Raw genomic sequence first — 27,346 nt, 5'->3', positions numbered from 1 at the left:
CTTTGCACATGCTGCTTCTCTCTCCCTGGTGTTTCTTTATCAACACAATGTAATGGACAACTAGAGTTTAATACACCAGGGTTGAAATGCTCCGCAATCAACCCACCAACTCTGTAATGGGCAAATTAATTAATACCTCTGAGACTGTTTCCCAATCTGGAAAGTGGAATACTGCTACTACTACTAATTTCAAAGCGTTGTTTCTGAGTTCTAAGCAGAATAAGTAGTACAATGGTCAGCACAATCCCTGCGACATAAAAAGCCCTCCTTAAATGTTAGGTCTGCCTGGCCGACTTCTATTCAACTGCCATTGCTCCTCTGAAAATGTCCCTTAGACACTTCAATGATACCTCCTGTTTCTACACCACTATTAAAATACATTATAATCTGCTTTTTACCCACAGACCCGCCTCCGCTCCCTAACCAGTGATCCTGAACGGCCAGTAATTGTCCTACACTCTATACTTTCCGGTTACTGGCAAAGTTCACTGCTCTGGGCGTCCCATCGGCGTTTATTTTTGTCTTGGCCGACTTCGCCTAACGGGCTGCGCGGGTGGAGCGTGGCAGAGGGCGGGAGCCGCCCCCGGGCGAGAGGGGCGTGCCGGGCGAGCGTGCCCTCTCCTGATAGTCCCGCCGGGCCGAGCGGCAGCCCCCAATCGACCCACACAGAGCGATGGGGCGCAATCTCACCCGCCAGACTGTGCAGCGCTCCGTCACCGGCTCCCAGGCCTGGAAGGCAGTTTCGGGTAGAGACGTTAGGGCGGCAGCAGCTGCCTCAGGGGAGGCGCCGGCGCCCAGACCCGGGTTGCCGCCCAGTGCGCCCGACCTCGCGCCCCCGCCCCGCGCCCCGCCGGCACCCCGGTTCCTTTCAGACGCCGGCGGGCCCAGGAGTCTCGCGGACGTGACGCCGCGGGCGGAAGTGACGTTTTCCCGCGGTTGGACGCGGCGGTCGATTGCCGGGCGGGGGAGGGCTCGTCCGGTTTTTCTCCGGGGACGTTGAAATTATTTTTGTAACGGGAGTCGGGAGAGGACGGGGCGTGCCCCGACGTGCCCGCGTCCTCCCGCCCCGGCCCGCCTCCACTCTTCCCGGGCTTCTGCCCCGCGGGAGGGTCATGCCGCCCAAAACCCCCCGCAGAGCAGCAGCCGCCGCCGCCGCGGAACCCCCCGCGCCGCCGCCCCTTCCTGAGGATGACTCCGAGCAGGACAGTGGCCCTGAGGACCTGCCCCTGGCCAGGTGAGCGAGCGGAGGCGCCGCGAAGGCCGGCGGGCGAGATGGGCGCCCCGAGCGTGCGTCGGCACTGGCGCCGCGGCGTCTAGGCGGGGGCGCGTCCTCGGTGGGGGTCGGGTCCCCGCGGGAGAAGGGTCCCTCCCTGCCCCCATCACTGTGGAGCGCCTGGACGTGGGTGACAGGAGTCTGGGTTCTGGCCCGAGGGAAGGAAAGGCAGCTGGGAGGGGTCTCGGCTCCAGCCTGACAGGTGTCGGCGGGTGGGGCTCGGGTCCCTGAACGAAGTGACAGGTGCTCCCTTTCCTCCGCGAGGCGGGAGGCTCTCAGGCAGCGGGTACCTTTGAGGTCCCATCTATCGCAAAAAATCTAAAATTTTTTTAGAAATTTAAAAATTGACTCACTGGTGTAGAGTTTTTCTCTTGTTGAGATTTGTAATACTCTAGTGGTCGTTTGACTTTCTGTTTTGGTCTCCTGCGATGCAACCGTGAAAGTGTTTTCCTCTGGGCGTGCGCTGCATCTGAAGCCCAGTCCTGGGAGAGGCCAACCAGAAAAGCCTTGGACGCTGCTGCAGGGGCGCCATCAGACGTTAAGTGCACGGTCTTGGGCGTCAGTTACATTCGGGCTGCTTAGCAGAGGTGGTTTGTAGGGTTCCTTTTAGTAGTGCTTTGAGGCCTTGGGGATTCAGAGCCACCCGAAATGACTGGAGAGACCTCTTTAGAGGAACTGACGAATGTGCAAACGTTTGGAGTCATTTAGCCTGAGCGCTGAAAAGTTTCTAAACTTTTTCTCATTTTCCTGTTGCATAAAACTCTTCTAACTTATAAATGTTAGTCGTTTTTAGCAGGTCTTATTTCTTCAGTTTTGCCTTTGGCTTTGAGCCAGTGAGATTCTAGCGTCCCCTCTTTTTTTGTTTTGTTTTAGTACAAAATGAGTGGTGTTCTTGTGCTTACCTGAAGCTTTTTTTTTCCCCCAAGTGGAATCTAAATTTAAGCAAGTTCATGATAACGCACTAGAACATGATAGGGAGATATTTGTTATATTTCAACACCTTGTTTTTCTTGAGTGTGATACTTTATGGTTAACAAGCTAAGACTTAAAGAGTGTAATTGCCAGCATTATTGTCGGCACTGGTCCTACGTTGAGACTGCACTTCTATTGCAGGGGAATAGGAGAATGGGGCTTTTTTCTGTCCACACCTCTCCCTCCCCCTCTCTAGTCCATCATCAAGTCCTGTTTCTTTCAACTCTCCAGACACAGAGTTCAGGCAAATTGTGAACAATTGGAATGGGCTTTTGGAAATGATCTGTGAAAGTCTATTAAAAGTTCATATATTTAAAATGGACTGTCTTATGGATCAATTAAAAATTATGCTCACTAGTGAAAAAAAAAAGTCTGGAAATCTTCTGGGAGAAGACAACTTTAGTGTCCAATTAAACTGTAATGTATCCAATACTTGAAAGTTTCCCTTTGGAAAAAGCAGTAAAGTCTACTATAAAGAATTCCATGTTATCCACAGAGTTTTGGAAGCATTCTCAATTACTGTAGGGTAACCAGAAACACTGAAGTTACACCCATCAGCTGGGAAAAATAGTGCTTTATTTTTTTCCAAAAACTATTTTATATTACCTTTAAATCATGAAACTACCAGAAATTCTCCTATAAGTCAAAACCGTACAAGATACAGTATGCTCTTAATTATCCATATCCACAAAAGGTTTCATTAAAATGGGCAATTGAAATCTATAGATTAACTATGTAGCAAGGGTAGAACCACTGCCTGGCAATCTGAAGCCAAGAATTTGCTAGTTCAGGGCCTAGTCCAACTGCACTACCAGTGATTAGTCTATTTCTACCTTGAGAGTTGAGATCTTACCTCTGTTGCATTAACTCTGGCCTAAGTGATGTAGTTGGAAGAAAAAAAACCATCACTAAGAATAGCATTCCACCTTCACTTTTTGAAATAATTTAAGTTACTTTTGTTTTGAAGGAGGGTTAGTAGTCTGGAATAGTGGTCAAGGCTATACATTCTGGAGTTAGACTGTTGGGTTTTTAACAAGGTTTCTCACTTACTAGCCATGTCCTCAGGTGAGTGCTTTAACTGCTTTGGTTTGGTACTTACCTATAAAACAAGAATAGTAAGAGTACTTACCTAATAGGGCTAATGTGGGGATTCAGTGAAACCATGCATCTAAGGTACTTTGTATAGGTCATAGAAAATATTCTAAAATTATTAGCTATTCCTCATACTGTTATTATTATTATTACATGTCAAGTGGACATTAAATGATTGAAAAGGAACTAGCTGACTATTTACTGCCTATCTTAGTTAAGGAAGTTTGAGGAGAGAAGGCTGAAATAAGCATAGCAGTAATTTATGTCAAATTAATCATGTAAGAAATGCTAGTAGGTAAAGAGATTACATGTGGTATTTGTAAGTGTAGACTGCATTTTAACAAAGTCACTGATATTGATTGATTCTTTAATGTTATCTATGGGCTTTCCTCTTCCTGCTTTTATTGTTGCCTCAATTTTCCCAAATAGCTCTAGCTGTTGTATTTACTTTCCTTCACCGAGCTACTTTCTGCTCTGAATATATGTGATTCACCAGGCCAGCAAACATATTTCACTGTGTAGTATCCTTATTTTGGAAAGACTGTGAGGAAGGTAAACATACATTTAAATTCGCAGTGGAGTTTTTTCAAAGGTAAGTAAGATCGTAAAGTATTTGGTGATGATATCTTTCAAAATAGTGCTATTGTATGGCAAACCATCAACACAAATGTTTAATTAGTTGGATTTCTAAGTATGTGCGTATTATATGTGTATTTTTATCTGGTAGGCTTGGGTTTGAAGAAACTGAAGAACCTGATTTTACTTCGTTGTGTCAGAAATTAAAACTACCAGATCAAGTCAGAGAAAGAGCTTGGTTAACTTGGGAGAAAGTTTCATCTGTGGATGGAGTATTGGTAAGAATTTTCTTATAATTTTTGAAAACAATTTTCTCATTTTAAAAATAATTTTGAATCACTGGAAAATTTGGGAAATACAAAAACATAAAGAAATGAAAAGCTAATAATAATTCTTTTACCCATAGGTAATTTACCTCTGATAAGAAAATTTTTTTAAGAAGTCCCCACATAAGGCCCCCACTAAAATATTTTAAAACAAATCTTCGATATAGTTTGTTCACAAATATACCACTATGATATGAAGACTTTTAAAAATACAAAGCCATACCTTATAAAATAATTTTTAATATGTAGTCAGTGTTAAAATTTCCTGATTATTTCAGAATTAGTTTTGTTAGAATTCAGGATCTTTGATAATGTTGTGATATATTTCTTCCAATATTTTCTTTGCAGACATATAAGTGTGTATTTAATAATAATACCAGCAAATAATTACTAGTGCTTTATGTATACCAGGGGAATATTGTGAGCACTTTGCAGAGAACTCATTTAACAATCCATTGAGATATGAAATCTAAAATCTTTATTTTATATGTAAAATATGAAATTGTCATTAGACAGGTGATGACACTGAAGTAGAGTGAGGTTAAGTAACTTGACAAAAATCCTTGGCTAATAAGATCTAAAATGCAGATTTGGGATCATCCGTATAGTTATATATAGTTACATGTAACTACATGTAGTTTAGTATCTTGCTTTAAAAATATTTTCTTAACATATCATGAGCATTTTATAATATTATTAAATTTTTTGATATTTAGTAAAGTAGTTTCAAATAGTATAATATTTTATCCATTATATGTATTTTAATGTGTTAACTTAATATTATTGGACATTTTCTTCCCTAAGTCCTTGATTATTTATTAAATTAATGAATCTCTGATTATTAGAATAAATTCTTCAAGCTAAGTTACTGAGTCAAAAGCTATGAACATTTATAAAACACATAGTAATTATTGCTAAATTGTGCTCCAGACAGGCACTTTTAATGAATTTACTTTCTCAGCAGCATTGTATTATAATACAATGTCTGTCCATTTTTACTGATCAGATCAACACAGCAAAGTATGTTTACGGACATCCCATAAAAATAACTATTTAAAATCATTAAAAAATGTCTCTGGTGTCTTAGTCCATTTGGGCTACTGTCACAACCTTACATAGACTGGGTGGCTTATAAACAACAGAAGTTTATTCCTCATAGTTCTGGAGTTTGGGAAGCCCAAGACCATGGTACTGGCAGATTCTGTATCTGTATCTTTGTGACTCACAGACAGTGCCTTGTCACGGGCCTCACATGGTGGAAGGAATGGAAGCTTTCTTGGGCCTCTTTTATAAGGGCACTAATCTCATTCATGAGAGCTCTGCCTACTCACTACCTAAAGACCCCACCTCCTAATACCGTGACATTGGGCATTATGTTTTCAGCATATGAATTTGGGGGAGACACAAGCATTCAGTACATAGCATCTGGTAATAAAAGAAAGAAAACAGATCCCACAATTCCAAAGATCTAACATATTCTAGAATCCCTTACTGAAAAGGGAAGAGTATTGAAGTATTTTGGATGAGTGAATCAGAAGCTGTCATCCCAAAGCATCTAATGTGTATTTCCACTGATTTGGATACCTCATGTACAGAGCTGTTTCTGTGCATATGCAGCTAAAGGGAGTCATAGCTTCTTTGCTTCTCTCTCTTCCATGAATACTAGGCTTTTAATTTTCAGAAAATTGAGAAGTGGTAACTGATTATAAGGCATATTGGTGAATATAGGTAGTTTTCTAAGTGTGTTGTGTTCCAGATCTCTTGGCAAGACAATATAATAGGTCTCAAGGCTACTTCACACAAAAGTTTTTTGTAGTGAACCTTAGCAATAGTAGTTTTAATTGTAGAGGCCCTTTTGGGTTTCACCTTGAATACATAAAGGAATAAATGTTACTACTTTCTTATTCTACCCTTTTCTCTTCCTGGCTTTGTTGCTACCTTCCATAGGAACTGGAAGAGTTTAAATCTCATTTCCTAATCGAGCTCATGATGGGGACTTAGTCATGTGAAATCATTCCTGGTTGTGTGCTTGAGGAAGATAAGAAAGAGATTTTGTGTTACCTTTAGGATTTCGGGTACCGTTTTAGGGGGCGTGACAGAGGGTGCTGTTGTTTTGTGCTGTTATAATTCACTATACTTTTACCTATAAATTTTATCTTAAGTTAGGTTTTTGAGGGTTGGCCTGAGAAGTTATGCAATAATTTTCTAAGGCAGAACGTGACAGAGTGTGAGAAGCAAATGTAATGACAAAATTAACCTGTTTCTGATGCAGCTATTCTTGTTGCAGTTGGCTGTCTTTGAAGCAAGAAGAGGAATCTGGTAAATCAGAGAACTCTTTCTGGCAACTAAAAGTAGATGATGTTATTTGAATAGAGGTTGGATTTGTCATCAGACTGATCTGACTCAAGTGTAAGATCTACGGTTTACTAGCTCCATGATCTTGAACAAGTTACCTAAAATCTCCAAGTGTCAGTTTTCTTATCTATAAAAGGAACTAACAGTGATTTCTGGATCTTGAATTACTGTGTGGACTAAATAAACTCATTTACATAACATACTTATTAGTATTTGAGCATTAACTGAGTGCCTAAATTAGGCTGTGCAAGCAGAATAATTTAAGAACTACCCCAGAAAATTTTATATTAATATAATTTTTTGAAGAACTTAAGAATCAGTTAAAATGGTGGAATTTTTAAATGCATGTGTAGTATCTTAGAATGGTACTTTTGCTGAAATTCATTTTTTTAAGTTCTTGGGAGTCAGAAAAGTTGTTTATGAATACATAAAAGTGTCTATCCTTCTTAAGGAAAGTTTTGTGATATTTTGTCTAGAAAAGTATTTACTCCTTTTTGTATATGTTTAATAATTGTGTAGTACATGATTGCTGTCATTAGATTGTGTTTATGCTGCTTATATGAATATGCATATGAGTAAGGAAATTCACATTAAGAAATTGGTCAGGAGTGTTGTTCATGTTGTTACTTAAGGCAAATTAGTTGTTAGAATTTTGGTTTTCTTTCTGCATCTTGAATGCAGCATGGTAGAATGGAAAAGGCCTTGGATCTCAAGGCAGAAGCTTTGTAGTTTTAGTTATATGATTTTAGGTAAATTTGTTCATTTTTCAAGTCTCAGTTTACTCATTTGTAAAGCAGAAACAATATGAATGTCAGCCTCTTAGGGTTTTGTGTGTGTGTTATGTGTGTGTGTGTGTATTCAAGAGCTTTGGAATATACTGCCATTGATAAAGGCATTTGTTCTTTGTGATGTGAATCATGTTTAGAAAGATAATTGAAAAGAATAGTTTGGAATTGGACTAATGCTAGGATTTCATTCATATGAAAGGCCTCTACCTGTTATTTTCCAGTCCTTAGTAATATGTGTAGTCTTTCTGTTTGAAGATGCTGCTGATACTCTGATTACATGTGGGTGTTACTAGAAAAATTCATTTAAGAGCAAGTACATGTGTGTTGTATTTTGTCTTATAGACATGGACCATTTGCAACTTTTATTTCTGATTCTATTTCCAAGATTAATTTTTAAAGACATTTTTTATGGTTAATTTCAGACATTTATAAAAGAAGATAGAGAAAATAGTATGAACTCTCATATACTTCTTAACTACAGCAGTTGTCAACCATGGCCAAAGTATTTTTCCCCAAACCCAGATTATTTTAGAGTAAATCTCAGATATGATGTTTCATCCATAAATATTTCAGTATGTATGTGGAAAAGATAAGAACTCTTTTAAAAAATGACCACAGTTCATAACACCTAACAAAATGAATGAAAATTCCTTAATATCAAATATGCGGTGTGCAAAATTTCTTGATTATTTCATAAGTTCTTTTTTCAGTATGTTGTAGTCAGGACTCAAATAAAGAACATACCTTGTGATCGGTTGATTTGTGTCTTAAATCTCTTTTAAACTGTAGGTTTCAACTTCTTCTTCTCTCCCCTTTTCCCGTTCTTCTCTTACAATTTATTTGTTGAAGACACTGGATTGTTTATCCTGTAGAGTTTCTTAGTGTGCATTTTATCGATTGCATCTCCTTTTTTTTTTTTTTTTTTGTTATTTTGCTATCATTAATCTACAATTACATGAGGAACATTATGTTACTAGGGTCCCCCTTCACCAAGTCCCCCCCACAAACCCCATTATAGTCACTGTCCATCAGCGTAGTAAGATGTTGTAGAATCACTACTTGTCTTCTCTGTGTTGCACAGCCCTCCCCATTCCCCACCCCCCACATTATGCATGCTAATCGTAATACCCCCTTTCTTCCCCCCTGCCCTCACCCCTCCCTTCCCTCCCATTCTCCCCAGTCCCTTTCCCTTTGGTAACTGTTAGTCCATTCTTGGGTTCTGTGATTCTGCTGCTGTTTTGTTCCTTCAGTTTTTCTTTGTTCTTATACTGCACATATGAGTGAAATCATTTGGTATTTGTCTTTCTCTGCTTGGCTTATTTCACTGAGCCATTGTTTTAACATATTTGTCAAAATATATTTCATGGAGACAGATCTAGAGGCCTAATCGGATCCTGTGTTAATATTTTCTGGAAGAAATACTTCAGAAATGTTGTATATGCCCATTAGGATTCACATAATGTCTAGTTATGTCTTTTTTTGATGTAAGCTACTACTGATGACCAAAGACTGGATTCATTAGGGATGGCTAAATGGTAGGCTGATAACTTCTTCTTTCCTTTTTCAGCTGTAACTTTTCTGTAAAGAGAAACTTTCCTCTATCAACTATTCTTTTTCTGAAGTACAGTTATTCAGGAAATATAGGATAAGTACTTTATTCTTTGCTTTTATTGGCTAGTTTTCAAACTAATGTGTTTGTTCTGTAATATCCTCTAAAGGTGACCAATGATTATAATCATCTTTCCAAGTATTATCTTGACAATATTAATAGACCAGTTTGGCTGTTTGTAGACATTTAATAGATCTTTACTCAGTGATAATATGATGTATTTTGTAATTTCAAGAATGTTGAACAAATGGGAATATACAGTATTTAACTTTTCAGAGTGGCTTTTTTCATTCAGCATAATTCCCTCGTGACCGATTGAAGTTATATATCAATGTATTAGTTTGCTAGGGCTTTTGTAACAAAATACTGTGGACTGGGTGGCTTTAACAGAAATTATTTTCTCACAGTTCTGAAGGCTAGAAGTCCAAGATAAAATGTCAGCAGGTTTGGTTTCTTTTGATGCTTTCCTCCTTGGCTTGCAGATGGCTACCTTCTCGTCATGTTCTGGAATGGTTTCCCTATGCCCACATCCGTGGTGTCTTTTTGTGTGTCCACATACCCTGTTCTTGTAAGAAACACTGGTCAGATTGGATTAGGGCCCATCTGAATGTCCTCATTTTAACTTACTGTACCTCTTTGAGGCCCTATTTCCAAATACAGTCATTCTCGGGTACTTCGGGGGAGTTAGGGTTTCAACATATGAATTTTGGGGGTTGGGGGACACAGTTCAGCTCATTGTAAACAGTTTGTTCCTTTTTTTTGCTGAGTAGTATTCCATGGTATGGCTGGACTCTAATATGCTTAAGTATTTACTTATTGAAAGATACTGGTGGTGTTTGTAGGTTTTAGCTATAATGAATAAAGCTGCTATGAGCATTTGTGTATAGGTTTTTGTGCAGACATAGTTTTCATTCTGGAAATAAATGCTTAACAGTGCAATTGCTGGTCAAATGGTATGGTTATATGTTTAATTGCATAAGAAACTGTCAGACTTTACCAGAGTGGCTGTACCATGTTACATTCCTACTGTCAGTGTATAGGTAATACAGTTTCTCTGCATCTTTGCCAACATTTCGTGGTATTGTTTATTATTTTATTTTAGCCATTCTTGCAGGTGTGTAGTGACATGTCATGGTTTTAATTTACATTTTTCTGATGGCTGATGTTATAGAACATCTTTTTTTTCAATAGTTTTTTTTTTTAAGAACAGTTTTAGGTATACAGCAAAATTAAGCAGAAGGTACAAACATTTCCCATATACTCCCTGCCCTACACATGCACAGCTTTCCTATTATCAACATCCCCCACAAGAGTGCTACATTCGTTGCAGTTGATGAACCTGCACTGACACATCCTTATCACCCAGAGTCCATAATTGCTGAAGGTCTCCTAAATATGCTTATTTGCCTCTTGCTTATCATCCCCCGTGAAATGTCTTTTGTTCATTTTGAGTTTCCATAGGGTTTTCTACATATACAATTATGTCATCTGTGAATAATGACAGTTTTATTTTTTCCTTTCTAATTTTTGCATTTTTTCTTGCCTGTTGCACTGGCTAAGACTTCAGTACAGTACATGTTGAGAGTTCCTGCTTTTAGGGACAAAAGTCATTCTGTTTTTCAACATAAAGTATAATGTTAGGAGTAGGTTTTTCTTAGATGTTCTTTATTAGATTAAGGATTTAGTCTCTAGTCCTAGTTTGCAGAGATTTTTAAAAATTGTATCAGAAACTAATGTTGGATTTTGTCAAATGCTTTTCCTGCACCTGTTGAGACAATATACTTTAACTTTTGAGACTGTTAATAATAATTTCAAATGTTAAAACAACCTTGCATTCCTGGGATAAAACTTCACTTTATCATAGTACATTATGCATTTCACATATTGTTGGATTTGCTTAACTTTTGTTAAGAATTTTTGCATATAGACAAGGGATACTGGTTTATAGTTTATTCAATTGCAGTTTAAATTTTTTTTTCCAGTTTTTGTTTGGCTTTGTGACAGAATAATGCTGAACTCATAGGATGAATTGGGAAATAATTTCTTTTCAATTTTTTGGGTAGCGTTCATGTAAAATTATTATTATTTCATCCTTAAATGTTTGATGAAGTCATATGGACCTCTAGTTTTCTTTGTGGGAAGGTTTTTACTACAAATTCAATTTCCCTCAAGTTTATTACTTTTTTTGTGAGCTTTGCAGTATGTGTTTTTCAAGGAATTTGTCCTTTTCATCTAACTTGTTGAATTTATTGGTATAAAATTATTTTTAATATCCCTTTATTATACTTTTGTATTATTTTAATAGAAGAGTATATCTTATTTGTATGTATATGTGACCATTGCAGTACATGATGAAATGACTCTCCTTATTCCTCAAAATACTCTTTGCTCTGAAATCTACTTTTTCAAATACTAATATAGATACTTGAGCTTTCTTTTGGTAAGTATTTAGTATGGTATACCTTTTAAAAAAATCTGTTTACTTTTAACACATTTGTGTCATATTTACAATGGGTTTCTTATAGGCAGTATATAGTTGGGTCAGTCTTTGCCCTTTATACTGTGTTGGGAATTTTAGATCATAAACATTAAATGTGGTTATTGAAATGATTGGGCTTAAATCTTCCATCTTGCTATTAGTTACTATTTGTCTCATCATTTTTCGTTCTTTTTCCCTCTTTTCTTGGCTTTGCCGATTTTTTTTTTTTTTATGAGTCCTTGTTTCTTGTTTGTTGGCTTATTAGCTGTAACTCTTTTTTTGGTTATTTTAGTCATTATTTCATACTTCACAGTCTACTTTCAAATAATATTGTACTACTTCATGGATATTATAAAAACCTTACACACAGTATACCTCCATTTCTCTCCTCTTGTTCTTTGTTTTATTGTTACACATTTTGCTTGTACATGTGATATAAACCCATAATACATTGTCATTATTTTTGCATTAAATAGTCTGTGATTTTTTTTAAGAAATTTAAATAATAAAGTCTATACATTTAGTCATGAAGTTACCATTTTCCGTACTCTTCATTCTTTTAAATAGGTCCACATTTTCTATTTGACATTATTTTCTTTCTGCTTTTCCTTAGCTGTCTTTATTCTTTCTGATTTTCCTTAACACTTTGATAGTGCAGTCTTATGATAATTTCTTACAACATTTGTCTGAAAAATTTTTTATTTTGCCTTAGTTTTTGAAAGATATTTGCACTGGTTAAAGAATTGCAGCTTGACTTTTCTCCCTACTACTTTGAGATGTCCGCCATGTTCTTGTTTGCATTGCTTCCAGAGATAAATCTGCTGCCATCTTTGTCTTTGGTTCCTTTATACGTACTATATCTTATTTTATGATCTTCTGTTTTTCAATAGTAAGTTTAAGCAAGTTTATCATGGTGTTTCTTGATGTGGTTTTTAAGATTTTAATGCTTGTGGTTCATTGTACTTTTTAACTCTAGGTTCGGCTTACACAAAATATGGAAACATTTTGACCATCATGTCTTCAAAAAAAGTGTTTTGGTCCTTTTCCTTTTGCTCCTCTCCTTCACGTTCTCCAGTTACACATAAATTTAACTATTTGATGTTTTCCAATAGTTTGTTGGTGCTCTCTTCAGTTTTTTGCCCCAGTTTTCTTTGCTGTACATTTCATTTTAATATTTCTTTTTCTTTGTCTTTAAATTCACCTATCTTTTCTTCTTTAATAACTTAATTTGCCCTAGATCCCATTTAGTTTGCTTTTCATCTTGGATTTCTTTAAGTTTTCATCTCTATAAGTTCAGCGTTAGTGTTTTTTATATTCCATATCTCTGCTTAACATGTTCAATCTTTGCTTTAGCTTAGAGGTTGGCAAACTCTCTACAAAGGGTCAGATAATAAATATTTTATGCTATGCACCTTTGCTATTTTAGCATGAAAATAGTTGTAAACAAAATATAAATGAATAAGTGTGGTTGTATTCCAGTAAAACTTTATTTACAAAAACAGGCAGGCTGTATTTGGCTATCATTTGCTGACCTTTGTGCTAGTTTCTTAAACATATGGGATATAATTATAATAATTGTTTTGATGTCTTTATATAACAGTTCTGTATCTGAGTTTTAAAATTTGGATTGACTGATTATTATTGTGGTTATTTTCCAGCCTCTTTGTATGTCTGATAATTTTCTTTTTTCTTTTCTGGCTGCCAGACATTGTAAATTTTATATTGTTGTGTATTGCATATTTTGTGTTCCTATAAGTATTCTTGAACTTCTTGGATTTAAGTTTCTTGGGCACAAGAAAGGGTCAAAAGGTTGATCCTTTTAGGTTTTACTTTTAATGTTTATTAGATGGCACTCGAGAAGGATTTAGGGAAGGGTAGGAATTTTCAGCTTTTCCATTATTGACATTCTGGGCTGAGTAATTCTTTGTTGCAGGGGCTATCTTGTTCACTGTAGAACGTTTAGAGGCGTCATCCTGGCCTCAACTTACTTACTAGATGTCAATGGTACACTCTGCCCAGTTGGGACAACCAAAATCATCTCCAGACAATGACATATGTCCACTGGAAGTAAAAATTATCAATGATTGAAAATGACTTGTCTAGCATTAAATCTTCACTATTGAGGTAAACCCCTTCCTTGTAATACACACCTCCTGTGTTAGGTTTTCTTATCTGGCCATTGGATATAGGCACTTTTCCCAGCCTTTGTGAGCCGTAAGTAATTGTCCTCACCTCCATGTACTGGGAACCCTTTGAGGATCTCTGAAGTTTTCTCTATGGATCTCTCTTCTCTTTGGTACCCTGCACTGCAGACTCTAGCTGCCTTGAGGTCCCTGTACTCTTTAGTTCTGCCTCTCCAACTCAGGGAAACCACTGGGCTGTTCTTAGGTTTTCCCTTCCTTGCACTGCTCCCTGGAATTAAGTTAGTTTACACATTATAGCATTGTTTTTCTATTGTTGTTTTCTTTGCTTAAAGTGGAAGTAAATCTGGCCCCTGTTACTCCATCAAAAGTTGAGGCAGAAATCCTCAGTTAAGTATTTTTCATATTTTTTTAGTTATTTTCTTAGTGGTTACTCTAGGGTTTGTAGTATATATCTTTGCTTATCCAATTTATACTGATTTAATTCCAACAACATACAGAAACTTTACTACTAATTCCGCTTTCTCTTCCTTTTAGCGGTATTTTTATACGTACCTGTCCATATATTCTTACAAACCCAAGAATATAAGTTAAGTATATTTATAGAGGATTTTCAAAAATTTTTGTGTATTAACTTAAAAAAACTTACCATTCCTGGTTCTGTTTCCCCTCTTTCCCTCCACCTCTCTCTTCCCTCTTCTGTTTTTTTTTTCTTCAATTCTATTTATTTATTTATTTATTTTGGTATCATTAATGAACAATTACATGAACAACACTGTCGTTACTAGATTCCCCCCATTATCAAGTCCCACCACATACCCCAATACAGTCATTGTCCATCAGTGTAGTCAGATGCTATAGAATCACTACTTGTCTTCTTTCTGGGCTATACTGCCTTCCCCGTGCCCCCCTGCTACATTATGTGTGCTCGTTGTAATGCCCGTTGTTCCCCCTTTTCCCTCCCTTCACAGCTCTCCCCGCCCCCAGTCCCTTTCCCTTTGGCAACTGTTAGTCCATTCTTGGGTTCTGTGAGTCTGCTGCTGTTTTGTTCCTTCAGTTTTTGCTTTGTTCTTATGCTCCACAGATGAGTGAAATCATTTGGTACTTGTCTTTCTCCACCTGGCTTATTTCACTGAGCATAATACCCTCTAGCTCTATCCATGTTGTTGCAAATGATAGGATTTGTTTTCTTCTTATAGCTGAATAATACTCCATTGTGTATATGTACCACATCTTCTTTATCCGTACATCTACTGATGGACACTTAGATTTCTTCCATTTCTTGGCTATTGTAAATAGTGCTGCAATAAACATAAGGGTGCATGTGCCTTTTTCAAACTGGGCTCCAGCATTCTTAGGACAAATTCCTAGGAGTGGAATTCCTGGGTCAAATGGTATTTCTATTTTGAGCATTTTGAGGAACCTCCATACTGCTTTCCACAATGGTTAAACTATTTTACATTCCCACCAGCAGTGTAGGAGGGTTCCCCTTTCTCCGCATCCTCGCCAGCATTTGTTGTTCCTAATCTTTTCTATGGTGGCCATCCTAACTGGCATGATGTGATATCTCATTGTGGTTTTAATTTGCATTTCTGATGATTAGCGATGTGGAGCATCTTTTCATGTGCCTGTTGGCTAAGTGAATTTCTTCTTTGGAGAATTGTCTGTTCATATCCTTCACCCAATTTTTAATAGGGTTATTTGCTTCCTGGGTGTTGAGGCGTATGAGTTCTTTATTTTGGATGTTAACCCCTTGTCAGATATGTCATTTATAAATATATTCTCCCATACTGAAGGATGCCTTTTTGTTCTGCTGATAGTGTCCTCTGCTGTACAGAAGCTTTTTAGCATGATGTAGTCCCATTTGTTCATTTTTTATTTTGTTTCCCTTGCCTGAGGAGATGTGTTCAGAAAAAAGTTGCTCTGTTTATATTCAAGAGATTTTTGCCTATGTTTTATTATAAGAGTTTTATGGTTCATGACTTACATTCAGGTCTTTGATCCATTTTGACTTTACTTTTGTGTATGGGGTTAGACAATAATCCAGTTTCCTTCTCTTACATGTAACTGTCCAATTTTGCTAACACGAGCTGTTGAAGAGGCTGTCATTTCCCCATTGTATATCCATGGCTCCTTAATCATATATTAATTGACCATATATGCTTGGGTTTATATCTGGGCTCTCTAGTCTGTTCCATTGGTCTATGGGTCTGTTCTTGTGCCAGTACCAAATTGTCTTGATTACTGTGGCTTTGTAGTAGAGCTTGAAGTTGGGAAGTGAGATCCCCCCTCCTTTATTCTTCCTTCTCAGGATTGCTTTGGCTATTCGGGGTCTTTTGTGGTTCCATATAAATTTTAGAAGTATTTGCTCTAGTTCGTTGAAGAATGCTGTTGGTATTTTATTAGGGAGTGCATTGAATCTGTAGCTTGCTTTAGGCAGGATGACCATTTTGACAATATTAATTCTTCCTATCCATGAGCACGGGATGTGTTTCCATTTATTGGTATCTTCTTTAATTTCTCTCTTGAGTGTTTGGTAGTTTTCAGAATATAGGTCTTTCACTTCTTGGTTAGGTTTATTCCTTGGTTAGGTTTATTCTTTTTGATGCAATTGTGAATGGAATTTTTTTCCTGATTTCTCTTTCTTCTAGTTCATTGTTAGTGTATAGGAATGCAACAGATATCTGTGTATTAATTTTGTATCCTGCAACTTTGCTGAATTCAGATATTAGTTCTAGTGGATTCTTTATGTTTTTTTATTACATGTTTTTTAGTACAATATTATGTCATCTGCAAACAGTGACAGTTTGACTCCTTCCTTACCAATCTGCATGCCTTTTATTTCTTTGTGTTGTCTGATTGCTGTGGCAAGGACCTCCAGAACTATGTTGAATAAAAGTGGAGAGAGTGGGCATCCTTGTCTTGTTCCCGATCTTAAAGGAAAGGCTTTCAGCATCTAGCTGTTAATAAGATGTTAGCTGTGGTTTTGTTATATTTGGCCTTTATTATATTGAGGTACTTGCCCTCTATGCCCATTTTGTTGAGAGTTTTTATCATGAATGGATGTTGAATTTTGTTGAATGCTTTTTCATCATCTGTGGAGATGATGATGTGGTTTTTGTCCTTTTTTTTGTTGATGTGGTGGATGATGTTGATGGATTTTTGAATGTTTTACCATCCTTGCATCCCTGGGATGAATCCCACTTGATCATGTTTGATGATCTTTTTGATGTATTTTTGAATTCGGTTTGCTAATATTTTGTTGAGTATTTTTGCATCTGTGTTCATCAGGGATATTGGTCTGTACTTTTCTCTTTTTGTGGTGTCTTTGCCTGGTTTTGGTATTAGAGTGATGTTGGCCTCATAGAAAGAGTTTGGGAATATTCCCTCCTCTTCTAATTTTTGGAAAACTTTGAGGAGGATGGGTCCTTTGGTCTTCACTAAATGTTTGATAAAATTCAACAGTGAAACCATCTGTTCCATAGGTTTTGTTCTTAGGTAGGTTTTTGATTACCAATTCAATTTCCTTGCTGGTAATTGGTCTATTCAGATTTTGTGTTTCTTCCTGGGTCATGCTTGGAAGGTTGTATTTTTCTAGAAAGTTGTCCATTTCTTCTAGGTTATCCAGTTTGTTAGCATGTAATTTTTCATAGTATTCTCTCATAATTCTTTGTATTTCTGTGGTGTCCATAGTGATTTTTCCTGTCTCATTTTTATTCTGTTTATGTGTGTAGACTCCCTTTTTCTTCATAAGTCTTTCTAGGGGTTTATCTATTTTATTTTCTTGAAGAACCAGCTCTTGCTTTCATTGATTCTATTTTATTCTTCTTGATTTCATTTATTTATGCTCTAATATTTATTATGTCCCTCCTTCTACTGACTTTGGGCCTCATTTGTTCTTCCTTTTCTAGTTTTATTAATTGTGAGTTTAGACTGTCCATTTGGGCTTGTTCTTCTTTCCTGAGGTAGGCCTGTGCTGCAGTATATTTCCCTCTTAGCACAGCCTTCACTGTGTCCCACAGATATTTTGGTGTTGAATTATTGTTGTCATTTGTCTCCATATGTTGCTTGATGTCTTTTTTATTTGGTCATTGATCCATTGATTATTTAGGAGCATGTTATTAAGCCTCAATGTGTTTGTGGGCTTTTTTGTTTTATTTGTGCAGTTTATTTCTAGTTTCATACCTTTGTGATCTGAGAAGCTGGTTGGTAAAATTTCATTCTTTTTGAATTTAATGAGGCTCTTTTTGTGGCCTAGTAAATAATCTATTCTTGGAAATGTTCCATGTGCACTTGAGATGAATGTTTATCCTGTTGCTTTTGGTTCAAGTGTTGTGTAGATGTTTGTTAGGTCCATCTCTTCTAATACGTTGTTCAGTGCCTCTCTTTGCTTATTTTCTGTCTGGTTGATCTGTCCTTTGGACTGAGTGGTGTGTTGAAATCTCTTAAAATGAATGCACTGCATTCTATTTTCCCGTTTAATTCTGTTGGTATTTGTTTCACATATTTAGGTGGTCCTTTGTTGCGTGCATAGATATTTATAATAGTTATATCCTCTTCTTGGACTGACCCCTTTATCATTATGTAATGTCCTTCTTTGTCTTTTGTGGCTTTCTTTTTCTTGAAGTCTATTTTGTCTGATACAGGTACTGCAACACCTGCTTTTTTCTCCCTATTGGTTGCATGAAATATTTTTTTCCATCCCTTTACTTTCAGTCTGTGTATGTCTTTGAGTTTGAAGTGAGTCTCTTGTAGGCAGCATATAGACGGGTCTTGTTTTTTTATACATTCAGTGACTCTCTGTCTTTTGATTGGTGCATTCAGACCTTTTACATTTAGGGTGATTATCGATAAGTATGTACTTATTGCCATTGCAGGCTTTAGATTCGTGGTTAGCAAAGGTTCAAGGGTAATTCCCTTACTATCGAACAGTCTAATTTAGCTCACTTAGTATGCTATTACAAATACAACCTAAAGGTTCTTTTTTTTTCCTCTTTTTTTCTTTCTCCCTTCTTTATATTTTAGGCATCATATTCTATACTCTTTGTCTATCCCTTGCTTGCCTTTAGGGGTATTTGATTTGATTTTGCATCTGCTTAGTAATTAATTGCTATACTTTGCTATGGTTTTATTTCCTCTGTTGACAGCTATTTAGCTTTAGGAATACTTCCATCTATAGCAGTCCCTCCAAAATGCACTGTGGATGTGGTTTGTGAGAGGTAAATTCTCTCAAATTTTACTTATCTGAAAGTTGTTTAATCCCTCCTTCAAATTTAAATGATAAGCTTGCTGGGTGGAGTATTCTTGGTTCCAGACCCTTCTGTTTCATTGCATTAAATATATCATGCTATTCTCATCTGGACCGTAAGTTTTCTGTTGAGAAGTCTCATGATAGCCTGATGTGTTTTCCTTTGTAGGTGATCTTTTTTCTCTCTCTGGCTTCCTTTAAAACCCTGTCCTTGTCTTTGATCTTTGCCATTTTAATTATTATATATCTTGGTGTTGTCCTCCTTGGTTCCCTTGTGTTGGGAGATCTGTGGGCTTCCATGATCTGAGAGACTATTTCCTTCCCCAGGTTGGGGAAGTTTTCAGCAATTATTTCTTCACAGACACTTTCTATCCCTTTTTCTCTCTCTTCTTCTTCTTGTACCCCTATAATGAGAATATTGTTCCTTTTGGATTGGTCACACAGTTCTCTCAATATTCTTTCATTCTTAGAGATCCTTTTATCTCTGTGTGTCTCAGCGTCTTTGTATTCCTCTTCTCTAATTTCCATTCCATTTACCATCTCTTCTACTACATCTTATTTGCTTTTAAATCCCCCCATTGTATGTTTCATTTCAGATATGGAATTTCTTAATGATTGAATCTCCATCTTAAATTTGTTCCTGAGTTCTTGAGTATTTTTCTGTACCTCCACGTGTATGTTTATGATTTTTATTTTGAACTCTCTGGAATATTGGTGAGTTCAGTTTCATTTGGGCCTTTTTCTGGTGTTTGTGGGATTTTGGTCTGAACCAGGTTCCTTTGATGTATCATGGTGCCCTCTAGTGCCCAGAAGCTCTAATATCTGTAGCTTCTCATCCCCTAAAGTGAGGTTGAGGGTCAGAGGGTAATGGCACTGGTGCCTGGGGGGAGGAAAGATCTGTTTCCTGATTCCCATCTGCGGTGCCTGTCTCCAGTGTCAGAGCCAGTGGGCCAAGCACACAGGTGTAAACCTCTGTGCTTTGCGTCTCTAGCTATTGTAGGTGGGTCCTCCCTCTTGCTGGCCTGGTGGCAGTGCAGTGACTTCCGGTTTTGATGGCAGGTGCCAACAGTTCAGGAGGAAGGTGCAGCAGGCTGCGTGTCACAGTGGGGGGCCTGGGAGCTGAGTAGCCAGCCAGAGGGATGGAGCACCTGAAGCTCCTTAAGTTCCCAACCTGCTGGGAAGAGTGCATCCAGACAACCTTGTCCACCTATCCCTTCTCCCGTGCAGCAAGCTCTGTGCAAGTCCTGCCCCTTCTGCAGCCCTGTAGCTGCTAGGAAGCCTCTCAGACTGCCCATCTTTCCGGAATGAATCCCCATTCTCCACAAGCAGCCGAAATCTCAGTCTCTCAAGCACTCCACCTGTCCCAGCTCCCCAACCCCATCAATCTTGAGAGCACCACACAATGTAGGTCTGTGTTCCAAAGCAGACCTCCAGGGCTGGATGTTCAGCAGTCCTAGGCTTCCACCCTCTCCCTGTTCTGTTTCTCTTCCTCCCACCGGTGAGCTGGGGTGGGGGAAGGGCTTGGGTCCTGCTGGATCAAGGCTTTGGTATGTTACCCTGCTTTGTGAGGTCTATTCTGTTCTCCAGGTGAATGCAGTCTGGTGCAGCCTTCTTTCCTGTTGCTGTTTTAAGCTTAGTTTTATTAACTATATTTTCATACTATATGTGGTTTGGGGAGGAGTTCTCTGTCTCACCTCTCATGCCGCCATCTTGAATCGATCTCCCACTCTTCTGTTTTTAAGTGTGGGTCCAAATTACTATCTGATATCATTTACTTACTCCAGTGTGGCTTCATTTCCATCACCTCCTTTTTAAAATCACTTTAGAAAAGAAATAAATATGCAACGATACTGTCTTTTATCATTGCCTATGTAATTATCTTTGCCAACATTATTTGATTTTTGTATGGATTTGAATTAGTATTTAGTCACATCCTTTTAACCTGAAGAACTTCTGTAGTATTTCTTGAAGGCAGGTTTGATACCAGTTCTCTACCTTTTTGTTTATTTGGGAATATCTTAGTTTGCCTTCATTTTGAAAGCTACCTTTGCTGGATGTAGGATTCTTAGTTGACAGTATTCTTCTTTCAGCAGTCTCAGTACGTCATCCCAGTGCCTTCTGTACTTGGAAGTCCAGAGTAAGAATTAGATGTCAGCTATTAATCTTATTGTGACCTCCCTTGTATTGATAAGTCCTTTTTCTTTTGATGCTTTCAAGGTTTTCTCTTTCTCTTTGTCTTTCAACGTTTTTACTGTGCTGTGTCTAGGTGTAGTTATCTTTGTGTTTTTCCTACTTGGAATTTGTTGATCTTCTTTAATGTATAGATGGGTGAACACTTAGTTAAATATTAAGGAGACTTCAGCTAACTTCTAGGTTTGTTTTTAAAATAATTACTGCCAGTGCAGACAGACATATAGATTGCTCCAAAAAAAGATATAAATCAAGACTTTGTATTAGATTATTTTTCAGTTCTTTATTTATTGAGACTTGTTTTATGGCTCATCCTGTGTTCTGTCTTAGTTAACATATCATGTTCACTTGGTAGAATCTACTAGTGAAGTTATCTGTACCTGGAGTTTTCTTTTTGGGAAAGTTTTCAGCTTTATATTCAATTCTATAATAGATATAGGATTATTCAGGTTGTTTCTTTTTGAGTGTGAGTTAGTAGTTTGTGTCTTACATGGAGGTTGCTCATTTTCTCTCAGGTGTTGAATTTATGGGAAGGATTTGTTCCCTTTTTCAAGAAATTATTTTTTAATAGACTTTGCTTTGTAGAGCAGTTTTGGGTTCACAGTAATTTTTAGCAGGGAGTACACAGAGTTCCCAAATACTCCCCTCTCCCCACACATGCCCAGTTTTTCCCACTATCAACTTCCTGCTCTAGAATGGTGTATTTGTCACAACTGAACCTACATTGCCACGTCATAATCAAAGTCTATAGTTTCCCTTAGTGTTTGCTCTTGATGGTATACATTCTGTGGGTTTGGACAAATATATAGTGACATATATCCATTATTATAATGCCATACAAAATAGCTTCACTGCCCTAAAAATCCTCTGTGCTCTGCCTGTTCACACTCCCCAACCATGGCAATAATGATCTTTTTACTAGTTTACTAGTCTACATAGCTTTTCAGAGTAATATATCGTTGTAATCAGACAGTTTTTAGCCTTTTCAGATTGGCTTCTTTCACTTAGTAATATGCATTTAGGGTTTCTGTATCTTTAATTGTTTGATTAGCTCATTTTTAAAGTGTTGAGTAATATTCTATTGTCTGGATGTACCACAGTTTATCCATACTACTACTGAGACATACTGGTTGCTCCTGGGTTTTGGCAATTATGAATAAATCTGATCTGAATGCCTGAGTGCAGGTTTTTGTATGCACATAAGTGTTCAGTTCTTTGGGTAAATATCAAGAATACCAAGTAACATGATTCTTGGTTGAGAGTATGTTTATTTTTGTAAGAAACTTCCAAATTGTCTCCAAATTGGCTGAATTCCCACCAATAATGAAAGTTCTTCTTGTTACATCCTCACCAGCATTTGTTGTTGTCACTGTTTGGATTTTGGCCATCCTAATAGGTGTGGTATCTCATTGTTTTAATTTTCAATTCCTTAATGGCATATAATGTTGAACATCTTTTCACATACTTCCTTGTCATTTGAGTATCTTATTTGGTAAGGTGTCTTTTCAGACCTTGTGCCCGTGTTTTAATCAGTTGTTCATTTTCTCATTTTTGAATTTTAAGAGTTGTTTGTATATTTTGAAGAGTCCTTCATCACATACATATTTGGCAAATATTTCCTCCTAGTCTGTGGCTTGACTTCTTGCTTTCTTGATAGTGTCTTTCACAGAGCAGAAATGTTAAATTTTAATTAAGTCTAAGTTATCCATTCTTTCTTTTATGAATCATGCCTTTGGTGTTCTATCTAAAAAGTCATTACATCATGCTTCCTGATTTCAAATTATGTTATAAAGCTGTAGTAATCAAAGCACTATGAGACAGGCATATAAACAGACACATAGATCAATGAAACAGAATAGCAGGGCCAGAAATAAACCCATGCATGTATGGTCAATTAACTTATGACAAAAGGAGCTAAGAATATAAAATACAAAATAATACAGGAAGTCACTAAGAAGGGAAGTCTCTTCTATAAATGGTGCTGAGAAAACTAGACAGCCACATGCAAAGGAATGAAACTGGATCACTATCTTATACCATACACAAAAATCAACTAACAATGGATTAAAGACTTGAATTTAACACCTGAAATCATAAAACTCTTAGAAGAAAAATGGTAAGTTCCTTTTTATTGGTCTTGGTGATGATTTTTTGGATTTGACACCAAAAGCAAAGGCAACAAAACCAAAAATAAACAAGTAGGGCTTCATCAAACTAAAAAGCCTCTGCACAGCAATGAGACCATTAACAAAATGAAAAGGCAACCTACTGAATGGGATAAAATATTTACAAATCATATATCCAAATATATATAGATGGTATCCAAAGTACATATGTATAGAATTCATCCAACTCAGTGGCAAAACAGCAAACAATCCAATTAAAAAATGAGAAGTGGGGGATCATGGGAAGATGGTGGCATGAGTAGTTCAGTGGAAATCTCCTCATATTTTATTATATATATTAATGAAAATACAATAAATACAACTATTCCTAAAAGAGACACCAGTGGATGCAGTACAACAGCCAGGATACATCTACATCTGTGAGAACTCAACATCACACAAAGGGGGTAAGATACAAGCCATGGCCAGGTGGGACCCGAACGCTCCCCTACCCCAGAACCCGGTGGGAAGAAAGGAGTCGGAACGGGGAGGGAGTGAAAGCCCAGGACTGCTAAACAACCAGCTCTAGAAAGCTGCACCTGGAGCGCAGACACAAGGTCCATGGGGTGCTGGATATTAGAGAAACAGAAAGGCAAAACCTATGGGCAGTTCCCTGCAACTGGTGCCCCTGAGACAAAAGAAAAGTGAGTGCTTTTTGCAAGTCTTAAAGAGACAGGGACCCCACAGCTGGACGAAGTCATCCTGGCACACTTAGCAAGCAGCTGGGAATCCCAGGGAACTTTAGGTGCCCTAAACCTCTGGGCAGCAGCGCAGCTCTGAAGCCCCTCATGGCACTAAGCAGCCTGCCAGTTGTTCCCAAAACTGGCGCGAACCCCGACACACTGGCACAGTAGTGGGAGAGTGGGAGCACATGCTGGGGGGGTGGTGCCAGAGGGAACTGGGAGCGGCCCTCAAGTGCCTGCAGCAGTGGCGCCAGAAGAGCATGGGAGAGGTCCGCGCACACCTGCAGCGGTGCCAGAGGGAGCAGCTGCGCTTCAGGCAGCCGACTGGAATCCCAGCCTGACGCACAGCCACCTGGGCCAGACCCAAAGGCTGCTGCTGGCACACAGCTGCTGAGCCGGGGCACTGCTATTGCAGAGGAGTGCACCTGTCATGCCTGCCACTCTCCACAGGGCTCCATGCTGCTCTGACGGAGACCCCGCCCAAAGCAGCTTAGGGGATTAACCTGGTGGCTGCTCCAGGAGTGTGGGTAACCAACACAGGCAGCGGAGAAGGGCAAGGCATCCAGCAAGCAGGAAAGGACTTTCTTCTCCCAGCTGACACACCTGCAACGTGCCTGCAGCCACCGCTATCACCACAAAAAGGCAAATATTTAGTCCAGTCCAAAATAGTTCAGACAGCCCCTGAGAGAGGATGTGCAGAGATAGACCTAACCAGTCTCCCTGACAAAGAATTCAAAATAAAAATCATAAACATGCTGACAGAGCTGCAGAGAAATATACAAGAGCTAAGGGATGATGTCCGGAGGGAGATTATAGAAATGAAACAATCTCTGGAAGGATTTATAAGCAGAATGGTTAAGATGCAAGAGGCCATTGATGGAATAGAAATCAGAGAACAGGAACGCATAGAAGCTGATGCAGAGAGAGATAAAAGGATCTCCAGGAATGAAACAATATTAAGAGAACTGTGTGACCAATCCAAAAGGAACAATATCCACATCATAGGGGTACCAGAAGAAGAAGAGAGAGAAAAAGGGATAGAAAGTGTCTTTGAAGAAATAATTGCTAAGAACTTCCCCAAACTGGGGGAGGAAATAGTTGCTCAGACTACGGAACCACACAAAACTCCCAACAGAAGGGACCCAAAGAGGACAACACCAAGACACATAATAATTAAAATGGCAAAGATCAAGGACAAGGAAAGAGTATTAAAGGCAGCCAGAGAGACAAAAAAGGTCACCTACAAAGGAAAACCCATCAGGCTGTCATCAAACTTCTCAACAGAAACCTTGCAGGCCAGAGGAGAATGGCATAATATATTTAATGCAATGAAACAGAAGGGCCTTGAACCAAGGATACTGTATCCAGCATGATTATCACTTAAATATGAAGGAGGGATTAAACAATTCGCAGACAAGCAAAAGTTGAGGGAATTTGCCTCCCACAAACCACCTTTACAGGGTATTTTAGAGGGACTGCTCTAGATGGTAGAACTCCTAAAAAGAGCACAGAACAAAACACCCAACATATGAAGAATGGAGGAGGAGGAATAAGAAAGGAGAGAAATAATCATCAGACTGTGTTTATAATACTGAGTTAAGTTAGACAGTAAGGTAGTAAAGAAGCTAACCTTGAACCTTTGGTAACCACGAATATAAAGCCTGCAATGGCAATAAGTACATATCTTTCAGTAATCACCCTAAATGTAAATGGACTGAATGCACCAATCAAAAGACACAGAGAAATAGAATGGATAAAAAAGTAAGACCCATTTGTGTTTATACAGAGGATCAAAGCCTAATTTGGCTACCCAGAAAATGAACTAAGATACGATATGAAGAAGAACTTCCAACATCAGCACTCTCTGGCAGAGTCATACCAGAAGATGATCATCAAAAAACCTCAACAAAGATCCAGGCAATGCTGCAGTTGTAGCTGCACTCATCCCACCGGTTCCTGGACTTGCCATGGGAATGAAGAAGGAGATATCTAAGCTGGCCTGTGCATACAGTAAAACAACAAATTTGACTGGATCTACACTGTTGGAACTCAACCAAGAATTAGTAGAAGTGCAAGTTGTAGCGCTCCAAAATCTTACAACTACAGAATATCTACTATTAAAAGAACATATAGGATGTGAACAGTCCCCAGGAATGCGTTGTTTTAATTTGTCTGATTTCTCTCAGACTGTTCAAGTACAGTTGGACAATATCCATCATATCATAGACCAATTTTCACAAATGCCTAGGGTGCCTAACTGGTTTTCTTGGCCTCACTGGAGATGGCTGGTAATTATAGATCTGCTTTGGTTATGTAACTGTATTCCTATTATGTTAATGTGTGTGTGCAATTTAATTAGTAGTTTAAAACCTATCCATGCTGAAGTTACTCTACAAGAAGATATGTCAAAGAAATTATCAATCTTCCCAGGTTTTCTTCTGCCTGCTACTTCTATAGCTTTTCTTCTTCCTACCTAATCACAACCTTTAAATAAAACTCGTGCCACATGTCGAATTTACTGAGTATCATAATTCTTCCAAGTGGTAAAGACACCTCAAGACAAATGCTGGGCATAGAAGCCGCAGGGCATAAGTATGCAAAGAAGTAAAAAGCTAACCTTTTCAAACAATAAGGCTTCTCTCTCACTTACCAACTTAACATTTCCCTGTATGGCCCCGGAAGATGACTGGTTAGCCAGAGACGGGTAAGATTCCTCAAGGGAGGAACAACCTAAGACAGGCACAGTCGCAGGGGGCCATCTGGTGGGAAAATGGGGAGCAGCAGAGGTGAGGCTTAGAACCTCCCCCCTCATGTTCTGAGAGAAATCTTCTGCATACATGGATGTTTATTGCCCTCATCTATCTCGGATTAACACATAGTCTACAGGCACACACCTGATCATCTACATTTGCTCTCTTACAACACTAAACTCTGTTTTCTACCTTTATGTCGTATCTACCTACCACTTCCGCATTTTATTAAAAATAATAATAATAGAGAAATGTGGTATCCACATATAAATCAAGTTTAAAAATCAAATGAATATTCATATTTGAACTGACTGTTTATACTTCATAATGCATGAACAAAACCGAAAGTTTCTGTGATGACTGCCCTTGTACTGTTCACCATGTAAGAATTTGTTCACCATGTAAGAACTTCTTTGTTATACTTTAGAAGATTGGAGACTGTTGAGAATTAGGCTTGGGGTTGATTAATGATTGTGCATTGAGTCCCCTATACAGAATTTTATTGTTGTTAACAACCATTTGACCAATAAATGTAAGATATGCCCTCTCAAAAAAAGAAAAACTACAAAATAGCATAATGCATGTGAAATAGGTAAATAAATAAATTTTAAAATCTGTTAAAGAAAAAAAAAAAGTATGACCCATCTATATGCTGCTTACAAGAGACTCACCTCAAACCCAAAGACATGCACGGATTAA

General features: G+C 38.2%; 1 protein-coding gene across 3 annotated transcripts in view; it reads left to right on the top strand.

Annotated features, from left to right (window-relative positions):
- Positions 1-946: 946 nt before the first annotated feature.
- Positions 947-27,346, top strand: part of RB1 (RB transcriptional corepressor 1) — a 165,870-nt gene continuing 139,470 nt past the window's right edge. Inside the window, exons 1-2 of one of the 3 annotated variants that reach the window (XM_036904000.2) lie at positions 947-1,234; positions 4,065-4,191. In XM_036904000.2, the coding sequence (XP_036759895.1) occupies positions 1,113-1,234; positions 4,065-4,191 (249 nt within the window). In that variant the 5' untranslated portion in view covers positions 947-1,112. Of the gene's footprint in view, positions 1,235-4,064; positions 4,192-6,542; positions 6,649-27,346 lie in introns of those variants that run through there. The other 2 variants (XM_057494514.1, XM_036904019.2) reach the window with 2 other exon arrangements.

Source organism: Manis pentadactyla, chromosome 17, assembly GCF_030020395.1.
Source record: "Manis pentadactyla isolate mManPen7 chromosome 17, mManPen7.hap1, whole genome shotgun sequence".
Classification (NCBI taxonomy): Eukaryota; Metazoa; Chordata; class Mammalia; order Pholidota; family Manidae; genus Manis; species Manis pentadactyla.
The sequence above is the reverse complement of the archived record's forward strand: the minus strand, read 5'-3'. Positions and strand labels throughout refer to the sequence as shown.